The sequence below is a fragment of the Phyllobates terribilis genome, unplaced genomic scaffold, assembly GCF_046119375.1.
Source record: "Phyllobates terribilis strain yellow unplaced genomic scaffold, ASM4611937v1 Scaffold_2__4_contigs__length_985480577, whole genome shotgun sequence".
NCBI classification, from domain to species: domain Eukaryota; kingdom Metazoa; phylum Chordata; class Amphibia; order Anura; family Dendrobatidae; genus Phyllobates; species Phyllobates terribilis.
In genome coordinates, this window is record NW_027362762.1 from 516,927,368 (window position 1) to 516,951,598 (window position 24,231).

Sequence of the window (24,231 nt, forward strand, 5' to 3'; positions counted from 1 at the left end):
GCGCAGGGCTCCAGGAATGTCGCACATGTGATACAATAGCAGAAATTAAATTTAGGCAGTCAGTCACGGCCCCGAAGGTCTAATTGGAGAGACTTGTCTGGGAGGGGGGGGGGTTAAGAGATATCCTCTCCTGCCTCATTTACATATGAGGAGCTGTAGAAAAAAAAGTTAATTTTTAAAATATAGCAACTATACTGTGACACAAAAAAAACAGCCAAATCATTAAAATAAAATTAAAGAAATCATATGTAGCGTTTTGGACACTGAGGAGACCTTTAAGTCAGAAGTGCACTGCTGTAGGGTCTTGGACCATCCTAAATTTGATAGATGTTGGCGAGCACAGCAACATCTCACATAACACGCTAAGGAAAGCACCACATAAATCAAGACATTATTACCATAAGTTACTTTCAGATGGGCTTCCCCTTTCCAGGGGTCAAGTGAAATTTTGTTAATGCGAATCTGACACCTGTGTTAGCTCTAGTAGGTTTTGTTTCCATGAATAGATTGTTAACCTGTAATGCCACATACTGGAAATGACAACTCATCATCATAGAAAATAATAGTATTCATTCAATACTGTCACTTGCAGTAATGTTATTTCTTATGGGGGCTACTTACCTGGGCTTTAATTGACTGCCACAGACCATGCTGCAGCCGGCTGTTTCCTAGTGATATTGTGATTCACCTTATTTAGCCCACTCTCCTAGAACCAACTCCACATAGTATTTCAGCATCATTAGAGCCGCTCTAGCCGTGTCTAATTATACTTCATGCCTGGATCCTACTCTATGTCACGTGGATCTCCGCACTCACATAGCATATTGGAGGACTTGGTGTGGAGTATGTCATTGTGGTTTTTACTAGCTCCTGCATTATTTTTAGACAATGTAGAGTGATTTATACAGTAGAATACAAAGGGTACATTTTAGCTTTTAGATATTACAGAGGAAAAGAAAGAGCCAGTGGTCTTCTACAATAAGGAATATGATTGCATAGGTAGGGTGCTGACAGTCACCTCACATGCACTCACTCTCCATAGCCAAATACGCTAATCCAGATCAGGGATACACAATGGTACTGCGGGCCAGCTACATTCTTTACATAGGACCTGTCACCAGGTCAAACGTGCCCACTATTTGCTCTTCTATTCTCACTGTTCCATTCAGCATTTTTGTGGTGGTGGGGGGGGGGGGGTGTTATATTTTTTCTTAAATCCGCCATATGGTAACATATATGGGCCTCATCTAGTGCAAATTTTTATGATCTTTATCAATGGGGCATGACACACAGAAATGATGCAAAGCAGTCTAAAGACACCCCCTCAGAAAAGCCTGGGAGCCAAGCCCCTTTGGTAGAGACCAGAAAAAAGTGCACTAAATGAAAAGGCCCATATCTCTGGAACTGTAAGGTGGATTAAAAATAAAAATAAAAACTGAAAACTCAGGAGCAGCGGGAATACAAGAGCAGCAAAATATGGACAGGTCCTCTTTAAAACTGGCTCCCATCAGGACAACTTCTTTACATACACCCCATTAGGGAATATGGATATCTTAGAAGTAACTAGAATGGAGTCACTGAGCAGGAGAAAAGCAGACATACCCTAATCTCCTTACAGCGGCTGACTGACACATATTCCACCGGCCAAGCATGCCTTCCCACAATGTGTTATCACCATGGGGCGGCCAGTGAAAGGAGAATGCTACATCTTCCCATGGACCAGTTATGTAATAGTTCCCATAATATGTCAACAATTTATTACAGTTCCTTCAAGTAATTAAATAGTTTGCAAATACTTAAAAATGGGTTCTCCCACTAATGCAAAGTCTCTCTGTGCAGCTACAAGAATAAGGTTTTAATAATGTATATCTTATGTGCAAGTGAATCATGATCATCATTTTTTGACACTGAAAAGATTAGGCCACCAAAAACTTCAATATAATTACCAATCCCTGTTTCACCATACAGCTACCAACCATTTTGTCTTCTAATGTATGGTCCTTTTTTGACAATGGCCTCTCCGGGGATCAAATCCATTGAAGGTGTAAAATGGTTAAATATAATACAAACTGGAGTACAGATATTAGAATAATTCTGAATGCTCAGTGTTGGGCCATTTGCCCGCCTGAATAGTCAGCTGGACTTTCTCTTTCAGCAGGTGACTGGCCACTTCAAGAAGCCCTCACCACTGGGATCATAAAAGCTGCAGAACAGAGCACATGGAGTAAAGGGGGCTGTCTATCTGGCTCAGTTCAGGCATAGTGTCCAATCAGGAACCCATAATAGCCACCTATAAAGGGCAGGGGAGGGGTTGGGACGTGCATTTCAGAAGCAGGGTACACACCTCCATCAGATCTCAGGAAATGGTAAAACTGCATTTCAAAATCAGATTAGTGGGGGTCTTCTCCCTGCACCCCCACCGATCAGCTTATTGAAGGTGCTGCAGCACACCCAAGAGCCATACATTGTGTAGTGGCTCTACATAGTACTAAGGGCTCTCTCCCATTCACTGGTAGATTTTTTTTAGGCCATCAGATAAACCCTTAAACAATTGCCTTCTGTAAGGTTAGACTTGTAATTAATTTAGGATCAACTGTTTCAGGAGGTCTGCAAAAAGTTTTCAGCTGCCCCTTCCACCTTTCATAGTAATGGTGGAAAATTTAAAAAAAAAAAGAAGGACTGCTCCAACCAATCACTGCCTTTAAAAGTGATACTCAATTTGGGGCTGCTATTAGCAATATGATCCAATATCTAGATATTAGGCACACCTAATTACATACTTGTTATGGCGCTCCCTGCTGTTCTTTTGATTCTCTCTGGTCTAGTACCAGTAATAATCACACATGTCCGGTTCCACCGCCGGAATTACCTTGTACATGGCAGCGGAGCGATTACTGTAAATGTGTAAGCCAATCAATAAGAATCAGTACATTAGAAAGAGCTTCCTCTCATTAGCACTGGGCACTGTGACATGCAGGGGAGGGGGGAAACATTATAATTCACACAGGAGGTGGGGATTTCTTCCTGTTCTCGGGACTGGAACACATCAGAAACTTGTAAGAATAAAAAGACATTTCACAGCAATCAGACCGCTAATATGGGCCATACAGGTAGGTATAAATTTACATTTCTATCACTTCATATTAGAGGTCAGATAAATGCCAGGGGGTGACAGATTCCCTTTAAACAAAAAATAAATTCTCACCTTACAGACCTCCTACTGTGCCATTCCAACACTCCCCTGGTTTCCTGACAGTCTCTGCGCTTCCTATTCTGTCTCAGCGGGCTTGTGACCAAGGGGTTTGGCCACCTTTGGGGACAATTCTATTTTTCACTTAAATGCATGTATTTTGGGTCAAAAATCATTTTTGCAATTGTGTTTAAGTACAAATTTTGCCCAATTTTAGAATCTTTGTTTCCATTAAAATCCCACAATGAAGCTCGCACTGACAGTCTAACAGGAAAGTTTGTAACTCATATGACCACAAATTAGATGAATATTGAATGCGCAGGAAAAAAAAAGCACCCAAGACTGTGCAAAATTTGCAATTAAAACCAAGTGCATGATACATTTGTGTATTTTAAGCTAAAAATTAAGTAAAAGAAAAAAATGTACATAAAATATGGCCAACCCTTGTAGCCGTGACATTTGTCAATGCTGCGGGGAAGGATTGGGTGCATTGATCACGTAAGCCCAGGCATAACAGGAAGTACAGAGACCGGCAGGGGACCTGGGCAGCGGTGGAAAGTGTGTGGGATCAGTAAGGTTAGTATGAATTCTTTTTTATTATTTTTTTTAAATCAGTGGCTGAACGGACCCTTTAACCTCTTTTGATTTAGCAGTTTAGTGAATAGAATACTTCAATCACTGTTAAGAAAACAGTTAATATTTGTGTGTGTGTATATATATATATATATATATATATATATATATATATATATATATATATATATATATATATATATATATATATATATATAATCTCTATCTATCATACTTACAGACTGGTAGACTTGTAGATAAAGATCTTACAAACATCATTTGGGAGGCACAAACACACACAAATATCTCCCATTCATTATTTCAGTGAAAAGCTACATGGTACTGTCCCCTTCAGAGTAAGGAATTCCCAGAAGTGGGGCCCCTGATTTTCATGTAGTACCTATTTAAAGATCCAATGTTAGGACACATAGCTGAAAAATGAGCTCATCTGTGGGGGTCTTAATGCATTTTAGGCAGACTGGAATTTCCTCTGAATAGACCTTAGCGTACTGTATATTATTCACTGTATAGTGTTTTTTCCACCCACCCCTGTGGAAGTGTGCTGAACGTTCTCATTTACTGACTGTAAACACCCACATAAACGCTAAAGTGCTACTCATATAACAAAGCCAAAAAGTACAGGAAAAAACCTTGTATAGTTATATAGAATTTGAAAGGCAGTCTGTCACCCCCAAAACTTGATTTAAACTACTTATACGGTCCAACAGGGGACTTGGCCCCTATAAAGCTTACAGCTACAGTCTAGATTTCACTTGTGTAGTTGCACAGAAAACAGTATCATTTCATATGCAAATGAGGACTCCTTGATGTACCCCTGGCATGGCCAAACGCAAATGAGGACTCCTTGATGTACCCCTGGCATGGCCAAACGCAAATGAGGACTCCTTGATGTACCCCTGGCATGGCCAAACGCAAATGAGGACTCCTTGGTGTACCCCTGGCATGGTCAAGGGCTCAGTGCAACGTTCTGCCCACTCCATCAGCATGCCACACGCCTCACCTCAGCTCGACTGACTTGCCCAGAGCCAAAACTGCCTGAACTGCCTCCCTGGCCCTGCAGGTCTGAACTGACCCTTAGGTGCACACAGAGTGTCAGTGCAGGTGCAAAGCTAACGCTCGCTACAGTGTGAACCTATGTGCAACCAGTAGGTGCTGCAGACAGGAGAAGGATGAGAGCCTGCTCGCACTGACCCTGTTTGCACATTTGTTCAACTCCTGCAGTGTCAGTACAAACATGCAGGGACAGGGATTCAATTTAGACTGTGCTCGCTCTGGGCAAGTGAGTGCTGTCAATCAAACAAGCTAAGGGGAGGTAAATATCACACAGGTTGAAGGGCTGGAACAGTGCACTGAACCATGGCCAAGGCAAGGTCTTCAATAAAACAGCGGGGGCACATGCGCAGGTCAAGATTTCAGCTCTGCGCATGCACCACCATTTTATTCAAGGCCTGAAGACCAGCTGTAGAATCACACTGCACACGTGCTGCCCACCTCAATGATTGCGGCAGCGTCGAATTTTAAAAAGGAGCAGGTCAGTGAACTGGAAAAGAAATGGAGGAGGCTGGTAGAGCCTGCAGCATCTCAATTCTTTCAGCGTTTTTGCTGCAGATTTCACCCATACTATTGAGTGGGAAAAAACCTGCAACAAAACCACAAGTTAAAAATGCAGCAAAAAATCGCAAAGATTTTGCAGCTGCGTTTTTCCTGCCAAGAATGTCTGTACGAAATACTTAACGTGTGCATATACCCTTAGAAGGAAAACTTGTGGAGTTATGGAAATCAAAGATCGAGAGACATGTTAATGATTATGTAAATTATGAAACAAATGGAAAAAAAAATTCAGAACATCATGATTTATTCAGAATAGAGTATGAGCACCACATGTAGAAATACACCCACTTACACACCCTGGCATGCTATCAATGAGGTTACTAATGGTTGAGAGATGTTCTGCCACGCTAAATGATCTTGAACACCTAAATCATCAAGATCCACTGCTGACAGCTCCCTTTACAAATGCTGACCAATGGCATCCTAGATGTGCTCGATGGAAGACAAGTTCGGAGACACTGCAGTCCATGGTATCAAGCTTAGGCCACGTAGGCTGTTTTCTAAAGTGTCCCAGAAGCTGTTATTTTCAATACGAAAAACACCAAGCCGCATCTTGCTCATTCTATTGTGTGCAGCCTGCGTGGCCTAAATATGCTACCACTTTTTACTCTGATGACAGCTTTAAAAGGGGTACTTTGAGTAATCTAAAGTTTAAAGGGGTACTCCTGGGAGATAAAAAAAATTTACTGTCCCTGCCCTCAAACTATAAAGATGAGATGCCCAGTGCACTTCTGTTATCTTTAGAACACTTGTAATTCAGTGTCACAGGAGCTGCTCCTCACTACCCACCCCCCCTTGTCTGGGACAATAGGTCACACAGCACTGTGCAGCTCCCTGCTGTAACAGCCAGTCCCAGATGAGAGGGTATGGCCATGCCCCCTGTTCTCTGCAGAGAAACAGCCATCATCAGGAGCCTGGCTGATAGAGCAGACGGAAGTAGTGAACAGTGAAGAGCAGCTCCTGTCATGCCAGCCCCCTGATAATGTCTCCTCATTTGAAGTCTGAGGTGAGGGGGTGTGGCGAGGGCAAAATGGCATGCTAGTAGCCCTGCAGTGAAGGAGACATTATCAGGGGGCTAGCCATTACTAGAAGCCTGGGCAGGCCACGCCCCCTCATCTCAGCTGCAGAGGAGGAGACATCAGGGGAGTGGCTGATGTTTCTAAAAGCCAGGAGCAGGCCATGCCATCTCATCTTCTGCTGCAATGGAGACATCAGGGGGCCTGGCTGCTACTACTAAAAACCAGGAGCAGGCCAAGCCCCCTCTTCTAAGGCTGGCTGTCACTCACAGCGGGGACCTGAACACTGGTGTGTGTCCTATTGTCCCAGACAAGAGAGGGGGCAGCTCCTGTCAAACCGACTTACAAATGTTCTAAAGATAATAGACGTGCACTGGGCATCACAGTCTTATAGTTTATGAGGGCAGGGACAATACAAACTTTTTTATCTCCCTGGAGTAACACTTTAACAGATATTCTGGTTTGTTTCACAAGTGTTTCTTTACTCCTTGATTATATATGTTTTGCCTCATGGTTTTGCAGTCATCAGTCTGAATCTACAATGTGCACATTCCAATAAGAACCAGTAAAACCACTGCATGAACAGGAGTGTCCAAACCTTTGACCAATACTGTACACAGTTGAAACCAGAGGTTTACATACACTATAAAAAAAAAAAAATACATATGCATGTTTTTCTCAATATCTGACATGAAATCAGAATAAACCTTTCCCGTTTTAGGTCAATTAGGATTACCATAATTTTTAAGAGAAAGAGAAAGAGAGAGAGAGAGAACGTTTTAACGCATTTTTATTACTTACTGCAAAGTCAAAAGTTTACATACACTAAGATTACTATAGTAGGAAAGAGATTATCCAGCACAAAATCCAAGGAAATAATAAAAAACTAGAAATTTATTTAAACAGGATTTTAAAAAAAAGTACATGTTAAAACGACGCTCTAAACAGCATGCTATCTTACGCGTTTCGAACTGTGTTCTTATTCATGGTTACTATTTTAACATGCACTTTTTTTAATCATGTTTAAATAAAATTTATAGTTTTTAATTATGTCCCTGGATTTTGTGCTGGATAATCTCTCTTTCCTGCCGTTGATCCACCCTGCTGCCAACACAGGCTCACAATCCCTGAACGTCCCGAGGAATTCTACTATGTATGGTGAGCTGGATGAACTTTTTTCATTTTTATATACTAAGATTACTATACCTTTAACCCCTTTCTGACGTATGACCTAATAGTACGTCATGGTGACCTGGGCCGATTGGACCAATGATGTACTGTTAGGTCATATGGCAATCGCGCCCGCACACAAGCGGTGCGGGGCGATCGCCGCCGGGTGTCAGCTGTGACTATGTGCCGCACAGCTCCTGGCACAATAACCCCCTCAATGCTGCGATCGAAGTCCATTGCAGCATTGCGGTGGCAAGGGGAGGTGATCGGAATACTCACCTCCTCTTCTGGCCTCCAGCGCTGTCTGCCGCGGCTTCCCGGGTGTTGCCATGACAACATCTGGGTCACCAGACAGCAGGAAGAATCTTTGGTCATGCGCAGTACATGACCAAACTATCTTCTCCCTGTGCAGCGCTGACTGCCTGCATAGTACTGGTATGGTGCTGCATTCCTGTGCTATACAGGCGATCAGAATAAAAAAAGTGAAGGTCCCAGAGTGGGACACAGAATAAAAGTCCAGAAAGTGTTAAAAAATAAATAAATAAAAATAATAAAAAAAGAAAAAAAATAATCCACCAAAAATAAAAATATAATGTACCCATCAATAAAATTATTCTGAAAAAAATAAATAAAAGTACACATATTTGGTATTGTCACATCCGTAACGACCTGACCTATAAAACTGTCCCATTAGTTAACCCCTTTAGTGAACACTGTAAAAAAAAAAAAAAAAGAAGCAAAAAACAATGCTTTATCATCATACCGCCAAACATAAAATGAAATAACACGCAATCAAAAAGACAAATATAAATAAAAATGGTACCGCTGAAAACGTCATCTTGTCCCGCAAAAAACAAGCCGCTATGCAGCTCTATCAGCCGAAAAATAAAAAAGTTATAGCTCTCAGAATAAAGCGATGCAAAAAAATATTTTTTTCTATAAAATAGCTTTTATTGTGTAAAAGCGCCAAAACAGAGAAAAACTATATAAATGTGGTACCGCTGTAGACATACTGACCTGAAGAATAAAGCTGCCTTATAAATTTTACCACACACGGAACAGCATAAAAAAAAAAAAAAATTCTGGAATTGCTGGTTTTTGTTTATTCTGCCTCCCAAAAATCGGAATAGAAAGCGATCAAAAAAATGTCAAGTGTCTGATAATGGCACCAATAAAAACCTCAAGTCATCCCGCAAAAAACAAGCCATCACATGACTCTGTCGGCCAAAATATGGAAAAATTATAGCTCTCTAAATATGGCGATGCAAAAACTAGATTTTGCAAAAAAATGCGTCTTTTAGTGTGTGACAGCTGTCAATCATAAAAACCCCATATGATTCTGGTATCGCTGTAATCGCACCGACCCGAAGAATAAAGTAGTCTAATCACTTATACCGCACGAGGAATGGCGTAAAAAATAAACTCTAGGGTTAGGGTTGTGATGGTGTTAGGATTTTTTTCAAAAGTAAGAAAAAAAGAAAAAAAAAAGGATGACGATATGGCGACTAGTGTTGAGCGCAAGTGCTCGCTACTTGAGTTTGCATCGGGTGCTCAGGAATGCACTGAGTATCGCGGGTGCTCAAGTGACATGCTCGAGTATCCGCCCCATATGCTTCGTGGCCAAAAAAGCCTCGCGGGGATTGTCTGCCATGCACGAGCAATCCCCGCATGGTTTTTTTGGGTGTTTAATAACCATAAAACATGCGAGCGGGGACTCGAGCATGTCACTCGAGCACCCGTGATACATAGTGCATACCCGTGCACCTGATGCAAACTCAAGTAGCGAGCACTTGCATTCAAGACTAATGACAACTTATTCAATATAATGACCTAATGTTATCAAATTCTGTGTTGTACCTCTGGATTCAAAATGTTCACTATGCCCCTTGATAAAATCCTTGAGGGGTGTAGTTTCCAAAATGGTGTCACTTGTGGGGGGTTTCCACTATTTAGGCACATCAGGGGCTCTCCAAACGCGACATGGCGTCCGCTCTCGATTCCAGTCAATTTTGCGTTCAAAAAGTCACACAATGCTCCTTCCCTTCTGAACTCTGCCGTGCGCCCAAACACTGTATTTTCCCCACATATGGGGTATTGGCGTACTCAGGAGAAATTGCACAACAAACTGCATGGTGCAATTTCTCCTGTTACCCTTATGAAAATGCAAAATTGGGGGCTGAAAAACATTTTTGTGGGAAAAATGTGAAAAATTTATTTTTATTTTTACGGCTCAATGTTATAAACTTCTGTGAAGCACCTGGGGGTTCAAGGTGCTCACCACACATCTAGATAAGTTCCCTGAGGGGTCTAGTTTCCAAAATGGTGTCACTTGTGGGGGTTTTTCACTGTTTAGGCACATCAGGGGCTCTCCAAAAGCAACATGGCGTCCGCTAATTATTCAAGCAAATTTTACATTCAAAAAGTCAAATGGCGCTCCTTCTCTTCAGAGCTCTGCCGTGAGCCCAAACAGTGGTTTTCCCCACGTATGGGGTATCTGCGTGCTCAGGGGAAATTGCACAACAAATTTTGGGTTCCATTCTTTCCTGATACCCCTGCGAAAATAAAAAAAAAATTGTGTCTAAAGTAACATTTTTGTGAAAAAAGTTAAATGTTCATCTTTTTCTTCCACATTCCAAAAATTCCTGTGAAGCACCTGAAGGGTTAATAAACTTCTTGAATGTGGTTTTGAGCACCTTGAGGGGTGCAGTTTTTAGAATGGTGTCACTTTTGGGTATTTTCTGTCATAAAGACCCCTCAAAGTCACTTAAATGTGATGTGGTCACTAATAAAAATGGTTTTGAAAATTTTGCTGTTAAAATGAGAAATCGCTGGTCATATTTAACCCTTATAGCTCTATAATAAAAAAAAATTTGGTTCCAAAATTGTGCTGATATAAAGTAGACATGTGGGAAATGTTATTTATTAACTATTTTGTGTGACATATCTCTCCATCTCTCTGATTTAAGGGCATAAAAATGTAAATTTTGAAAATTGCAAAATTTTCAAAATTTTTGCCAAATTTCCATTTTTTTCACAAATAAACACAAGTGATATCGAAGAAATTGTACCACTACCATGAAGTACAATATGTCACGAAAAAACAGTCTTAGAATCAGCGGGATCCGTTGAAGCGTTCCAGAGTAATTACCTCATAAAGTGACAGTGGTCAGAATTGTAAAAATTGGTCCGGTCATTAACATGCAAACCACCCTTGGGGGTAAAGGGGTTAAACAATTTTGGACTGCCCATATGAATCTTCTGATTAATTAGAGAGCCATCTGTGGATGTATCTTAATGCACACCTGAAACATATTGCTTCTTTGTGTAGCATCATGGGAAAGTCTAAAGAAATCAGCCAAGATATCAGGAAGAGAATTGTGGACTTGCAAAAGCCTGGCTCATCCTTGGATACAATTTAAAGATATCTTAAGGTGCCCCGTTCATCTGTACAAACAATTATAAGTACAAACAACATGGGAATGTCCAGCCATCATACCGCTCAGGAAGGAGACGGGTTCTGTGTCCCAGAGATGAACGTGCTTTGATCCGACATGTGGATAATCAACCCAAGAACAAAGGCAAAAGACCTTGTGAAGATGATGGCGGAAGCTGGTAAGATTGTGTCAATATCCTCAGTTAAACAAATACTGTATCAACATGGGCTGAAAGGCCATTCTGCCTGAAAGAAGCCATTACTCCAAAAGAAACATAAAAAAGCCAGATTAATGTTTGCAAATGCACACAGGAACAAAGACATTAATTTTTGGAGATATGTCCTGTGGTCTCATGAAACTAAAATTGAACTTTTTGGAAATAATAATCATCGTTACATTTGGAGGAAAAAGGAAGAAGCTTGGAAGCCTAAGAACACCATCCCAACTGTGAAACACAGGGGTGGCAGCATCATGTTGTGGGGTTGTTTTGCTGCAGGAGGGACTGGTGAACTTCACAAAATAGATGGCATCATGAGAAAAGAAGATTATGTGGCAATACCGAAGCAACATCTCAAGACATCAGCCAGGCAGTTAAAGCTTGGGCGGAAATGGGTCTTCCAATTGGACAATGACCTGAAGCATACTGCCAAAATGGTAACAAAGAAGCTTAAGGATAACAAAGTCCATGTTTTGGAGTGGCCATCACAAAGCCCCGATCTCAATCCTATTGAAAATTTATGGGCAAAGCTGAAAAGGCAGGTGCGAGCAAAGCAAATTACAAACCTGGATCAGTTACACCAGTTTTGTCAGGAGGAATGGGCCCAAATTCTGACCAACTATTGTGAGAAGCTTGTGGAAGGATATCCCAAACGTTTGATCCAAGTCATTAAGTTTAAGGGCAGTGGTACCAAATACTAATTAAATGTATGTAAACTTTTGACTTTGCAGTAAGTAATAAAAATGCCTTAAAACATTCTCTCTCTCATTATTCTGGCATTTGGCAAATATTAAAAACTAGATGGTGGCCCGATTCTAACGCATCGGGTATTCTAGAATATGTCTCCCGACGGTGGCGTACTTATTTTAAATCTGCCGCCAATTGGCCAGAGACCGTGTTTAAATTTGGCGCCGATATCGCTGATTGGTCACAGCCGCGACCAATCAGTGAACCGTGTTAGTGAGGACCGGGGAGCATCCACCTGCCTTATAATGCCCCATGCAGGATGTTACTTCCCCCCCCCCCATATAATGCCCCATGCAGGATGTCACATCCCCCCCTCCCTTATAATGCCCCATGAAGGATGTCACATCCCCCCCTCCTTTATAATGCCCCATGAAGGATGTCACATCCCCCCCTCCCTTATAATGCCCTATGAAGGATGTCACATCCCCCCCCCCACCATATAATGCCCCATGCAGGATGTCACATCCCCCCGTCCGTTATAATGCTCCATGTAGGATGTCACATCCCCCCCCTCCTTTATAATGCCCCATGCAAGATGTCACTCCCCCCCCCATATAATGCCCCATGCAGGATTTCACATCTCCCCCCCCTTATAATGCCCCATGAAGGATGTCACATCCCCCCCTCCTTTATAAAGCCCCATGTAGGATGTCACTTCCCCCCCCCCATATAATGCCCCATGCAGGATGTCACTCCCCCCCCCATCATATAATGCCCCATGCAGGATGTCACATCCCCCCTCGTTTATAATGCCCCATGCAGGATGTCACCCCCCCCACCACCACATAATGGCCAATGCAGGATGTCACATCGCCCCCTCCCTTAAATGCCCCATGCAGGAAGTCAAATCCCCCCCATAGTGCCCCATGCAGGATGTCACCCACCCCTCGTTTATAACACCCCCTCCACGATGTCACACACCCCCACCCCACCATTTAATGCCCTATGCCCCCATACAATAAAAAAAAAAAAAAAAATCCAATACTCACCTCACTTCTCACCGGCTGGTGCTGCGGCTGCTCTGGACTCCGCATGCGCGCCGGCATCTTCCCGCTCTGCACTGTGACCGCTCAGGAGAGAGAGCGGTGTAAAGACGTCACCGCGCCCTCTGACCTGAGACGTCACAGTCAGAGGACGCGGAAGAAACCGGAGTGGCTGCGGAGGCACGGAGAGAGGTAAGTATTGCGCCGGGTGCTGATCTCCCGACGGTAGCCGCATGGAGGTCAGCGGCGCCTCCGGTCGGGGGACTTATGCTGCTGCATCGCCGCTGACCTCTGTGCGGCAGATGAGCCGCTAACGGCCGCCATCTTTTTCTGAAATGCCGCGTCGCTGATTGTTCCGGCTGTGGCCAATCAGCGACGCGGGATTTCCAGGACAGACAGACAGGCGGGATAAGACAATTATATATATTAGATTATAGCAATCCTAATTGACCTAAAACAGGAAAGGTTTATTCTGATTTCCTGTCAAATATTGAGAAAAACATGCATATGTGTCTTTTTATATAGTGTATGTAAACTTCTCGTTTCAACTGTATATGTATGTATTTAAAAAAAACAAAAACAAACGATAATGTATTTAAACAGACATACACTGAAGAGCCAGCAATAATAATACTGAAAAAAAAAAAATCAAGAACTCTCAATTTTCTTTTTACTATACCCTCCCAATTATGTATGTAATATAATGCAAGTGTGTTAAAATTTGAGCCGATGGCCATCTTCCCTGGTTTCCAGCTCCTCCCCCAGTCCTCTTTTGGCCCACATGCCATGAAATCAGACTAGCCGGCGAAAATATGGGCTTCTCACTGCAAGTGTTGTGTTGGTTCTCACAGGCTTACATTGGAAAAGAAGCACTGCCACACACAGTGAGAGCCGGCAGAAGATCTATCATGTGACCTAGAAGAGGACCGAAGCGGTGCTGGACACCAGGGAAGACTGATCACTAAGTATTTTAATATGCTTGAACTACATTACATGCATATATAAAAGGGATTAGGAAAAAATTGCTAAAACATTCTTTGAATTTATAAAAAAAAACTGGAGTTTCAGCAGCGTGAGATATAGTCACTGATGGAGAAAATTGAGAAATAATGCTCTTTTACATTTCTATTTAGAAAGAAAATTCCTGCAAAAATATGGCCAGAATATGTGAACTCTCAGAATATTGCATTGCCTGTGCAGCTATGAAATCTGCCTGAAATCCTTTGGAGTAAGATGAATATTTTCCTCAATGGGAGTCTCACGCAAGCACTGAATTGCTGGAGAGGCACAATGCCACGTCAGAACAAGGTCTGAGATATAGAAATAAAAAGTGGAATCTATTTCCTGCTGCTTGCATAGCGCCAACATATTCTGTAGCGCTATACTTCAATCTGCATTACACAACATTTTCCCATGAATCAATAAAGGAGTATTTATGAGATGTACACAAGTGGTGTTTCCGTAGGGTTCTCCGGCACTCTCCTCCCACCCCACACACTACACTTCCCTATCCCTTTGACAGGCACACTGAACTTTCCCTGATCCTGGCCTCAAATGCCTTCTGCACAGAGAAGCGAGTTAGTGAACCAGAATGAACCGCATGCACTGAAGCCAATGCATACAGGATCTATAGACCCATGGGGTCCCCTCTGTGTTGACTGGGGCTCAGTCTCTATTGAAAATGGCTAGCAATCAACAAGCCATATACAGCCTAAGGCACCTTTTTCTGCAAACCACAAAAACCTCATATTTGTACTTCTGTTGTAGAATTGTGAATTCACACACACAAAGAAGTGATTCTCATCATCAAATATACCGTTTTATAGCACACATACATCCCAGAATACAGCCTAATAAATACGTAGAAAAGTAAACTTTCCCAGAACAGAATAATAATAATAATAATATCTGCTGCCAATTCTTCACTCCCATCCACATGTGTAATGCCTTGTACCCATATGACATGCAATGGTCATCAACAGTTAACAAAAAACCCCATTACCAGTTCAGTCACCCACCTTGGTCCTCCAATGAGTAAGCGACATGACTCATTTTTTTAGCCTTTCATCGGTGAATCATATTCCTTTTGTGTAAAGATGGCTGGTGAAATTTGTGTGCAAGACAAACGAGAACAACTTTTTTAAAATTCAAAATAGTTCTCCTGCAGCTTTCCAAAGCCATAGAAACTATAGGGACACTTTCAGAATGGGGTTGGTATGCGGTGTCACGTATGGAGGGAGCCAGTATCCTGCCTTTGCAGTAGGGGGGCACAGACTGTTGGAACCTGTAGCTCTTGTAATGGCCAATTACACAGTCACATTGTCTATTTGTCCGCCAGCTAACACTCACTTTAGCGCACAGGCAAGTACGAAGAGCTTGGAAGAGGCTGCAGCACCTGTACAAGCTCTAAGGCACCTATATACAGCTGATTGGTGGCTTTATCGAGAGGCAGACCCCCTGATTGTCGAAAGTGTCCTGTTAACAGGAAAAGCCCTTAAATGATACTATTCTGCATGTGTAGAGAAAAATAACACTGCCTAAACTGTTTAATTCACCAATACACATGCCCTTTAAATTGGGTGCTTGTGAGGCACCAGTAAATGAATGGCCATTCCTGATAGGCAAGGTAGGGAGACACACACTGGCACAAGGACTATAAGGGTATGTGCAGACTATCCGAAGCCGGCTGCGGAGAAGCCGCCTCCGGCTTCCACTTATTATGCTAATGAGCGCCGGCCTCTTTTTTTTTTTCCTCACATGCAGACTTTCCCCATAGAGATTAGGTCTATGGGGAAATCCCACATGCGGACCCGCCAGAGAAATTGACATGCTGCGGTCTGGAAAGATGCGCCGCATGTCAGTTTCCGGGGGTGAGCCGCAGACCCATAGTGGACATGGGACTTTTATAAATCCCATCCACTATGCTGTAACATCTGGCCGCTGCGGACTGTACACAGCACACTTGCGCTGTGTACAATCCGTAGTGAACACTGATCGTGCACATACCCTAAGGCTAGAGCTCCACATTATCACTGATCACTACAAATTGCAGCATTGTATACACCAGGGCAAGGTTTATCTAAGATAGGACAATTCATCTGACATAGACTAGGGAATGAAATTAAAGAATTAAAGTGTAACTAGATTTTTTTTATATATTTTTTTTCCCAGCATGGAAAGCTATGAAACTTTGTAAATCAGGTGCTGACCCTTTCACTGCCAGCATCTGTACTCCAAATGAGTATGTTGTGATATCAATGCAGCTGAAGGCAGGCAAATCAACTGCGGAAAAGCAGCCACATACTTGCAATTTTTTTTATAGAAATAGAGACAAATCACTTAATAAAGGGATTTGCACAATTTCATAACTTTCCAAGCCATAAAAACAGGACGTTTTAGCTCTATCTAGACTACAGTTCTAGTCTCCTTCCTCTCTGCAGAGACAATTAGCATATTTCCCAGAGGAGCATTGCAGCTTAAAAGTCTCCTCACCTTAGCATGCTTAACATGTCACTCTCCACCAGGAGAAACATTACCCCTTGGATCCCGATCAGACGCCTCTCACCCAGCCAAACTAGAACTCACACTTTGCACTGACGAGGGGCAGTACTCCGAAACACAGTATCTGCAAATTGAGATTCTGGTTTAGTTTTTATCCTAAGTCATGTGACAAGGCTTGTTAGCAGGTCGATACTGGACTTTTAGGATTGCTACTTCCAATAGGTGGCGCTAGAGCTCTAGTCCTCTTCCTCTCTGAAGAGACAATTTGCATAGCCCTGTCTATAAACTTCTTATGAGGGATCGGATTATCAATTTGAGCATGTGCAGCTACACAGAATGACGTCACCTACGCAAGTTCTTGGGTGGGGGAGCAGGTCACAGTGATAAGTGACGCGTCAGTCATTGACAGGAGACCGGTGGAGGGAGGAGAAAGAGGGAGCGAGGCCGGAGAACTGTAAATGCAGGCCAAACACATGCACTTGCGAGATCATATGTCACATCAGGGTCTAAAAACCTGCTGATAGCGTATTTTTATTGGGAACCTGTCTTAATCCCAAAAGATCCTTATAAGGAGAAGGCCACTTGGTGGCTCCCTTCTGAATAACCTGCTGTACAGTGCCATTTGTGCAATTCGTTTCCAGCACCAAGACCCCTGTGAAAGATTACAGGAAGTGGGGGCATGTTTTATCTCTCTGCACCTATTCTCCTTTCTGTTAAGCTACATACAGGCAGGGGGGGGCATCAGTTCAGGGAAGGCCAGCCATTGGACACTGGCAGGGGTAAGAAATGATGGGGATAGACACAAATGAGGTCCCAATACCCATAGTGCTGCAGACCATTGATAAAGATGAACTGCCCAATGAAAGATTGGTTGGAAAGTTACAGAGCATGAGAATGGGAACAGCTATTGGATATTTTAAAGTATGTACAGCAAAAGAAGTTGTGGGGTAATAGGACAGCTTTTGTTTCAGATGTGTGTGAAAGGACAGGTATGTTTTAGAACTTTAACTCTTTATGGGTCTACCAGAGCAACACTATAGGACATTACATAACAGACACATAGAAATAATGTAACCAAATCTATCCAATAAACACTTACTGGAGCACATTAGGACAATGCAGGGTGATGGGCACTGAGGAGCGCAGCATGACGGTGTCTGACGCCAGGCTTCCTGGAATGGACTAAGTGTGTCCTAAGGTGTTCAGCACTTTTTCCATTCCCCACTTCAGGAGCTGCAGTGCTTTAAAGAAAAACTTCACTTTTATACCAGTGAATTGTATTACAATATGGCATTTCATTCCCATTATGGAGCATCATCTATACAAGAGGACCCGTACTTAACAAGTAGAAACGGTCAGCCAAGTCTATTGCTGTCCATGTGGGAGGATGGAGCAAGTGTGAAGATCCGTCCATTAGCACAAGGCACGCTGCCACAGTCCGTCACTCTCCCTGGATACGTGCTGCACAGGTACATCAGCCTGAATAGGACAGAACTGCTGGAATTATGGGCTGTGCATAGAAAGGCTCTGTGCAGCCATATTTACAGATGACACTACCTGTATAATACACTCTAGCGAGGTGTCCAATCCCACCACACAATGACACGGTGACATCCAAGGCAGATCACTGCCAACTATCTAGACCTCCGTATAAACCAATAACAAAGTAGTGAGAAACGTGATAAATTCACCCGATACAACCAGGTACACCAAACAAAACCGCATCAGACCCATCTGTCAAAGCAGCCCCAGAGACCGGACAGCCCCAGAGACCGGACAGTCCGAGCTCAGGTTTCACTTTCCAGTAATTAGAAAATGACAGCTGAATTCTGGCTGGTCGTACAGTTTTGATACAGGAGGTCTACTATGCCTCCCAGTTCTGAGGGTCACATTTAACCCTTGTCAGGCTGTTTACAACATTTAAGAGGATCAGTGCAATTGTCAATCAGCAACCAGAGACTGAGAGCATTCTAGCAATGATCCTTCCAAATGTCCTTTCCAGCTGAATGCCAGGCACAGTATAGTCGTTTCCTCCACTATGGGTTATATAATGGGGTGTAGCTCTCCCAGTATTAAGGTGCTCTGCTGAGCTCGCAGCCTCTTTACCTGCGGTTCCGATTTCCATTCATGGAGGTCAGTGTCTGGCAGTCCTGAATTTGAGGATCCCGATGTGGGTTGGTGTAAGGGGACTGCAGACCCTGAGACCGCTGCACTTGTTGCTGGTTTCTTGTTCTGCTGATAATACTTGGGCACTACTACCCCGATGCCAGGATTCTTAGCACCCTACTTGGAATGGCACTCTTAATCCAACAGACAGGCACTGGAAAAACTACTTGCTGATTGGCTGCACAGTGAATTGTGGCTGAGATCTCTCTCCTTTGATTGGCTAGTAATCACCATGGAGTGAAGACTTCTCACACCTGTAGCTTCAGATGGCAGGTGAAAGTGAGCAGCAGTTGGCTGCCAGGAGGGTGTGGCGACAAGCAGGACTAGCAGCTGACTGGCCGTTGCCTTAGAGATGGCTGAGTCACCTCTTGGTCCTCATCTCGGTCACAGCTGGTCCGTGTGTGAAACGCCGGCCACCGATTGGCTGTCCTCAGCTCACGCCCCCTGCTCCTCGCTTTGTACACTCTCTCCGGATTGGTCGGTCACTTTACCTGTGCTTTACTCAAAACAAACAACGAAGTGGCGAGGCAGGATGAAAAGCGAGCTGTGATTGGTTGACATCCCCCACCACCACCTGAGCGGAGTGAGGACAGCCCGGCTGTGATTGGTCGTCAGTGGTCCACTGCTGAAGGCTGATGGGAGCGCTGAAGTGATTGGCCAAGGACCAGCTCAACTTCCACGTCAGAACTGCTTATTCTCTGCTCAGTCGGTGATGGAGCAGTGGCCGCCGGCAGCGCCAGGTCCTCCAGCTTCCTTGACTAATGAGGAGGAGTTAGAAGGCTCCCTCCACTAACCCCCTCCCCTAGACGCCGGACATGACGTCAACAAGCGCTTCACTGCCAGGAAGACTCTCTTAGGTGTACTACAGCGTACCGCACACGTCACTTCCGGTTCTGTGCGTCAGGGTCACGCGTATTCTGGAATACAGGAACGAAACGAAAGCACGGATTCGCGCCGGCTGCCTAAGCGACGAGGAGTACTTGTGTGCGCGCTCACACTGCTGCGCATGCGTGCTGCACGCTAGCCTGGCTAGTGAGCGTTACACGTGCCGGCCGGTATTCTGGGGATAACGGCAGTGTGGGCGGCTGTCAGGGCTGACACCTCTGCTGACAGTGCGCTCACAGCACGGTGTGATGACGCTCCATCTCCAGGGAGACAAGCCAAAGATGGAGGGTTACATCGTTAACCTCTAGCCCTTTGACTGGACCTTTAAAGGGAACCTGTCACGTCCGTACTGTCATATCTTGACAGCGCTGATCTCACAGTGCTCAGTATGCAGATTGTGGAGGCATAATGGTACACCGAGCCATTAGCCACACCAAGGGTGCACCAAAGCCGGCTCATTTGCATACAAATTAAATTACTTTCTTTTGGCAAGTAAACAACTAAAAGCAATACTACATGTATGATTTCTATATGGTATAAATCCCCTGTATAAGTGGTTTAATTAGCGTTGTGTGGGAGACCGACTCCTTTTAGGTCCCCACATATCTGGCTAGAAGCTTCATGTTCAGCCATGTTTGGGTTCAGTACACATGCACACAATAACTGCTGGTCATACACGCACTTTGGGAGGTAGGTGGGGCCTTAACTTCATTGGCACTGCTGACCTCCGATGTGGCAATAAGCAGGGCTGGACAATCCCTTTAAGCTCTTTACTACATGTTAAACATAATGATTGGTTTGCCTAAAAGCAGAGATTAAAAAAAAAAACATCCTTGATATATATCTGATACGTTTTGGACAATACAAACATCTCTCCTCATAGACTATAAGCTTGCGAGCAGGGCCCTCACTCCTTTTGATATCTGAGTTATGCTTATTTGGTAACTTATTTTTTGTCTGTGCAAGCCCCCCCGTAAAATTGTAAAGTGCTGCGGAATATGTTGGCGCTATAAAAATTATTATTATTATTGAGAAAAAAAAAAGTTTTGCGTCATTGCAGACCAGAGCCATTATATACCGTATATACCGAAGTTTCCCGCCGTCCAGAGTCGTTTCCCGCCATCCGGAGCCGATTCCCGCCATCAGACGCCATCTTGGACCGTTTCCCGCCGTCTTCCCGCCATCCGCAGCTGTTTCCCGCCATCGGACGCCGCGCGGGAAGAAGAGGGGCGTGGACGTCAAAACCGCACAAGATCCGAAGCTCCGCCTCACGCACCGACTCTGCGCAAGGTCCTGGAAGGGAGAGAGAGCGACGCTGACGTCATCAGGACGCGACGCCAGGTCCTCGTCCATAGCAGCAGCAGTGGAGCCGCGGCCTACAGAAGAGGATCGTCGGAAGGTAGGCCACGCTTAACTAGGGGGGAGGAAGATGTCGGATACAGAGGCGCCCACTACCACCAACGAAGCTGCAGCAGCGGTGATGCCCTTTTCCCTGCCCTACATCCCTGGAGCGGCCTGGCTGCCCAAGTACTCAGGGGAGCCCCATGCCCTAACAGACTTTAAGGAAAGGCTGTACAGTTTGTTCCAGGTTTACCCCCTGACAGAGGAACAGAAGGTCAGCATACTAACAGGGCAGTTAACTGGTGCAGCCCAAAGGGAGGTAAAGTCATGGCCCACTGAGGAGAAAAGGACTGTGAAGGGTATTCTGGCCCGGCTGCGGGGTACCTTTGACACACGTACCTCCGCTGAAATTAAAATTAGGTTCTATGGGTGTAAGCAGCGGGCACAGGACAGCATCAGAGACTATGCCCTAAATCTGCAGGAAGCCCTGAGGGCTATTCAACAAACTGACCCTGGCAGTGTGCAGGAAACGGATAAGCTGCTAACAGAACAATTCATAGAAGGTCTGCTGTCTAGCGCCCACAGGGCCCAACTGCGCCTCATGTTCTTTCAGAACCTCGACCTGACCTTTGCCCAATTTAAGGACAGGGCCATAAGGGTGCTCCGTGAATCTGCAACCAGTGGCGCTATAAACCCCCGGCGCCCTGCTATCACCTACCACCAGGAGGCGGCGCCCTCCTCTATGGACTCCGTGGAGGCTGATGCACAGGCCCTGAACCAAGCCCCGTCGAAAGACCTGCACCACCAAGTCCAGGAGCTGACCAGGAGCGTCGCGGCGTTGACCAGGACCGTCCAGGCGTTACAAGTGGACCCGTCAAGACCCATCGAGCTGGCTTCAAGTCCGGAGGATGTCCCGTGGCGTCGACAGAGGAGGATCCCGTCGTTCCGAGGGAGGCCCACAGACCGCTACGCAGAGGATGGACAGCTCATTTGCCGTCGATGCAACCAGCCCGGACACATTTCCAGGTACTGTAATTTAAACGGGTCCAACCTGGGGCAGAGGGCCAACCCCCAGGCATAAGATCACCAGGCCCTTATAATTGGCGTGATAAGTACGTTGGGGGGCGCCCGGTTTTACCCGTGGTGCTGGACGGTATCCCCATGAGCGCCTTGCTGGATACTGGGTCGCAAGTAACCACTATCCCTTATGTACTTTTTAAGCAGTATTGGACTGATGCTGATATCACACGGTATCCAGACAGTAACTTGAGCATCATCGCCAGTAATGGCTTACCCGTGCCGCAGATGGGGTTCAAGGAGATGACCATTAAGATTGGTAAAGTTGAACTACCGGCACAGGGAGTGATTATTGTGGACATTGACCGTCGTGAAAGTCACCCTAAAATAACTGTGGGTACTAACGTAATTGAAAATTGTCTTTCAGAGGTAATTGTAATCTTACAACAGGTGGCGGTGAATGCTAGTTCCAGCCAACAGAGAGTCCTCAACAAGGAGATAAAAGCCCTGATGAGACGGCAGCAGGTAGAACTGTCTGGTGGTGAGATCGGTAGCGTAAGACTGAGTGACCCATTCCCCATTTCCATGCCTCCCAAAAGTGAAATGATGATCTGGTGTCGGACCGCAATCGGGTTGAGAGGTAGAGACTACCAAGCCATGGTAGAACCCGTGTACTCAGACAGCAGGCCCACCATTTTGACAGCCCGGGGGGTGGTTGATGTCCGTCATGGGAGGGTGCCCGTCTGCATCCTCAACATTGGGGAGAGGGAAGTACACTTACCCAGGTACGCTACACTCGCCAAACTGTTTGTTGTCGAACACAAAGCTATCAGGGCCGTGGAACCCTTGCCTCCATCTCCACAGGCGGAGGGTAATGGCTCCCAGAAACAAAAGGAGGACTGGTGCCAGAAACTCCACGTGGGTGCTGACTCCACTCCCCGCACCAAAAACAAGGAGTCTACCGGGTGGTACAGGAGTACTAGAGAGTCTTTAGTAAGTACCCGCTAGACTTCGGCAGAGTAAAGGGGATAGAACACCACATCCCCACAGGGAGCCACCCACCGATAAAAGAAAGACACAGACCTGTACCCCCTGCACATTATCAGAACGCAAAGGGCATGCTAAAAGAAATGAAAGAAGCTGGGGTCATTAGAGATAGCTGTAGCCCCTGGGCAGCCCCCTTGGTTCTGGTCAAAAAGAAAGACGGTACCATGAGAATGTGCGTCGACTATAGACAAATCAACCGTATCACTCACAAAGACGCATATCCGCTGCCTAGAATAGAGGAGTCTTTAGCCGCACTAAAATCAGCTAACTTTTTTTCTACTTTGGACCTTACTAGCGGGTACTGGCAGGTTCCTGTGGCAGAGGCTGACAAGGAGAAGACCGCCTTCACCACCTCGATGGGACTGAGCGAATTCAACTGTATGCCTTTCGGGCTCTGCAACGCACCAGGGACCTTCCAGCGGCTGATTGAATGCTGTCTAGTGCACCGAAACTTCGAGACGGTCCTCCTTTACCTGGACGACGTGATCGTCTATTCGAAGACCTACGAGGACCACCTCAAGCACCTGGCCGAGGTGTTCGAAGCCCTGGCAGGCTATGGCCTGAAGGTGAAACCATCGAAGTGTCACCTGCTGAAACCAAAGGTCCAGTACCTAGGGCACGTGGTAAGTGCGGAAGTAGTGGCCCCCGACCCTGACAAGGTCACGGCAATCAAGAGTTGGCCAAGCCCCTCGAACATCAAAGAGGTGAGACAGTTTCTCGGATTGGTAGGCTACTACCGAAGGTTCATCCCCGGGTTCACCAAGATGGCAGGACCTCCTGATCGGACAATCTAAGTCCAGGAGTCAAAAGCCACCCTTCAAGTGGGATAAACCGGAAGAGGAGTCCTTCCGCCAGCTAAAGATGGCCCTCACGGGGGATGAGATCCTGGCCTACCCTGATTATGGCCAGCCTTTTATTCTCCACACCGATGCCAGTAATGTGGGACTGGGAGCCGTGCTGTCCCAAAACCAACAGGGCAGAGAAAGGGTGATCGCATACGCCAGCCGGAAGCTGAGGCCCACCGAGAGGAACGCGGAGAATTACAGCTCCTTCAAGCTAGAATTCTTGGCGGTGGTGTGGGCCGTGACGGAACGCTTCAAGCATTACCTGGCCTCCGCAAAGTTCACCGTGTACACGGACAACAACCCGTTGACACACCTGGACAATGCAAGACTGGGTGCCCTAGAACAGCGGTGGATGGCCCGTCTCTCCAAATATGACTTCGTGATCAAGTACCGGGCCGGCAAAACCAATGCCAACGCTGACGCCCTATCGAGGATGCCTCACTTACCTGAAGGTGACGAACACCCAG

General features: G+C 45.2%; 1 protein-coding gene and 1 long non-coding RNA gene across 3 annotated transcripts in view; one reads left to right on the forward strand and one right to left on the reverse strand.

Moving 5' to 3' along the window:
• The window catches only part of LOC141218804 (uncharacterized), a 146,456-nt gene extending 132,188 nt beyond the window's left edge, over positions 1-14,268 (forward strand). The window contains exon 3 of the long non-coding RNA XR_012287497.1: positions 14,096-14,268. This is a non-coding gene — a long non-coding RNA (uncharacterized lncRNA). The remainder of the gene's footprint in view (positions 1-14,095) is intronic.
• Positions 1-19,480, reverse strand: part of AGO3 (argonaute RISC catalytic component 3) — a 96,167-nt gene extending 76,687 nt beyond the window's left edge. For both annotated transcript variants that reach the window (XM_073665933.1, XM_073665932.1), the window contains exon 1: positions 18,570-19,480. In XM_073665933.1, coding sequence (XP_073522034.1) covers positions 18,570-18,588 — 19 coding nt within the window. In that variant the 5' untranslated portion in view covers positions 18,589-19,480. The remainder of the gene's footprint in view (positions 1-18,569) is intronic.
• Positions 19,481-24,231: the final 4,751 nt, after the last annotated feature.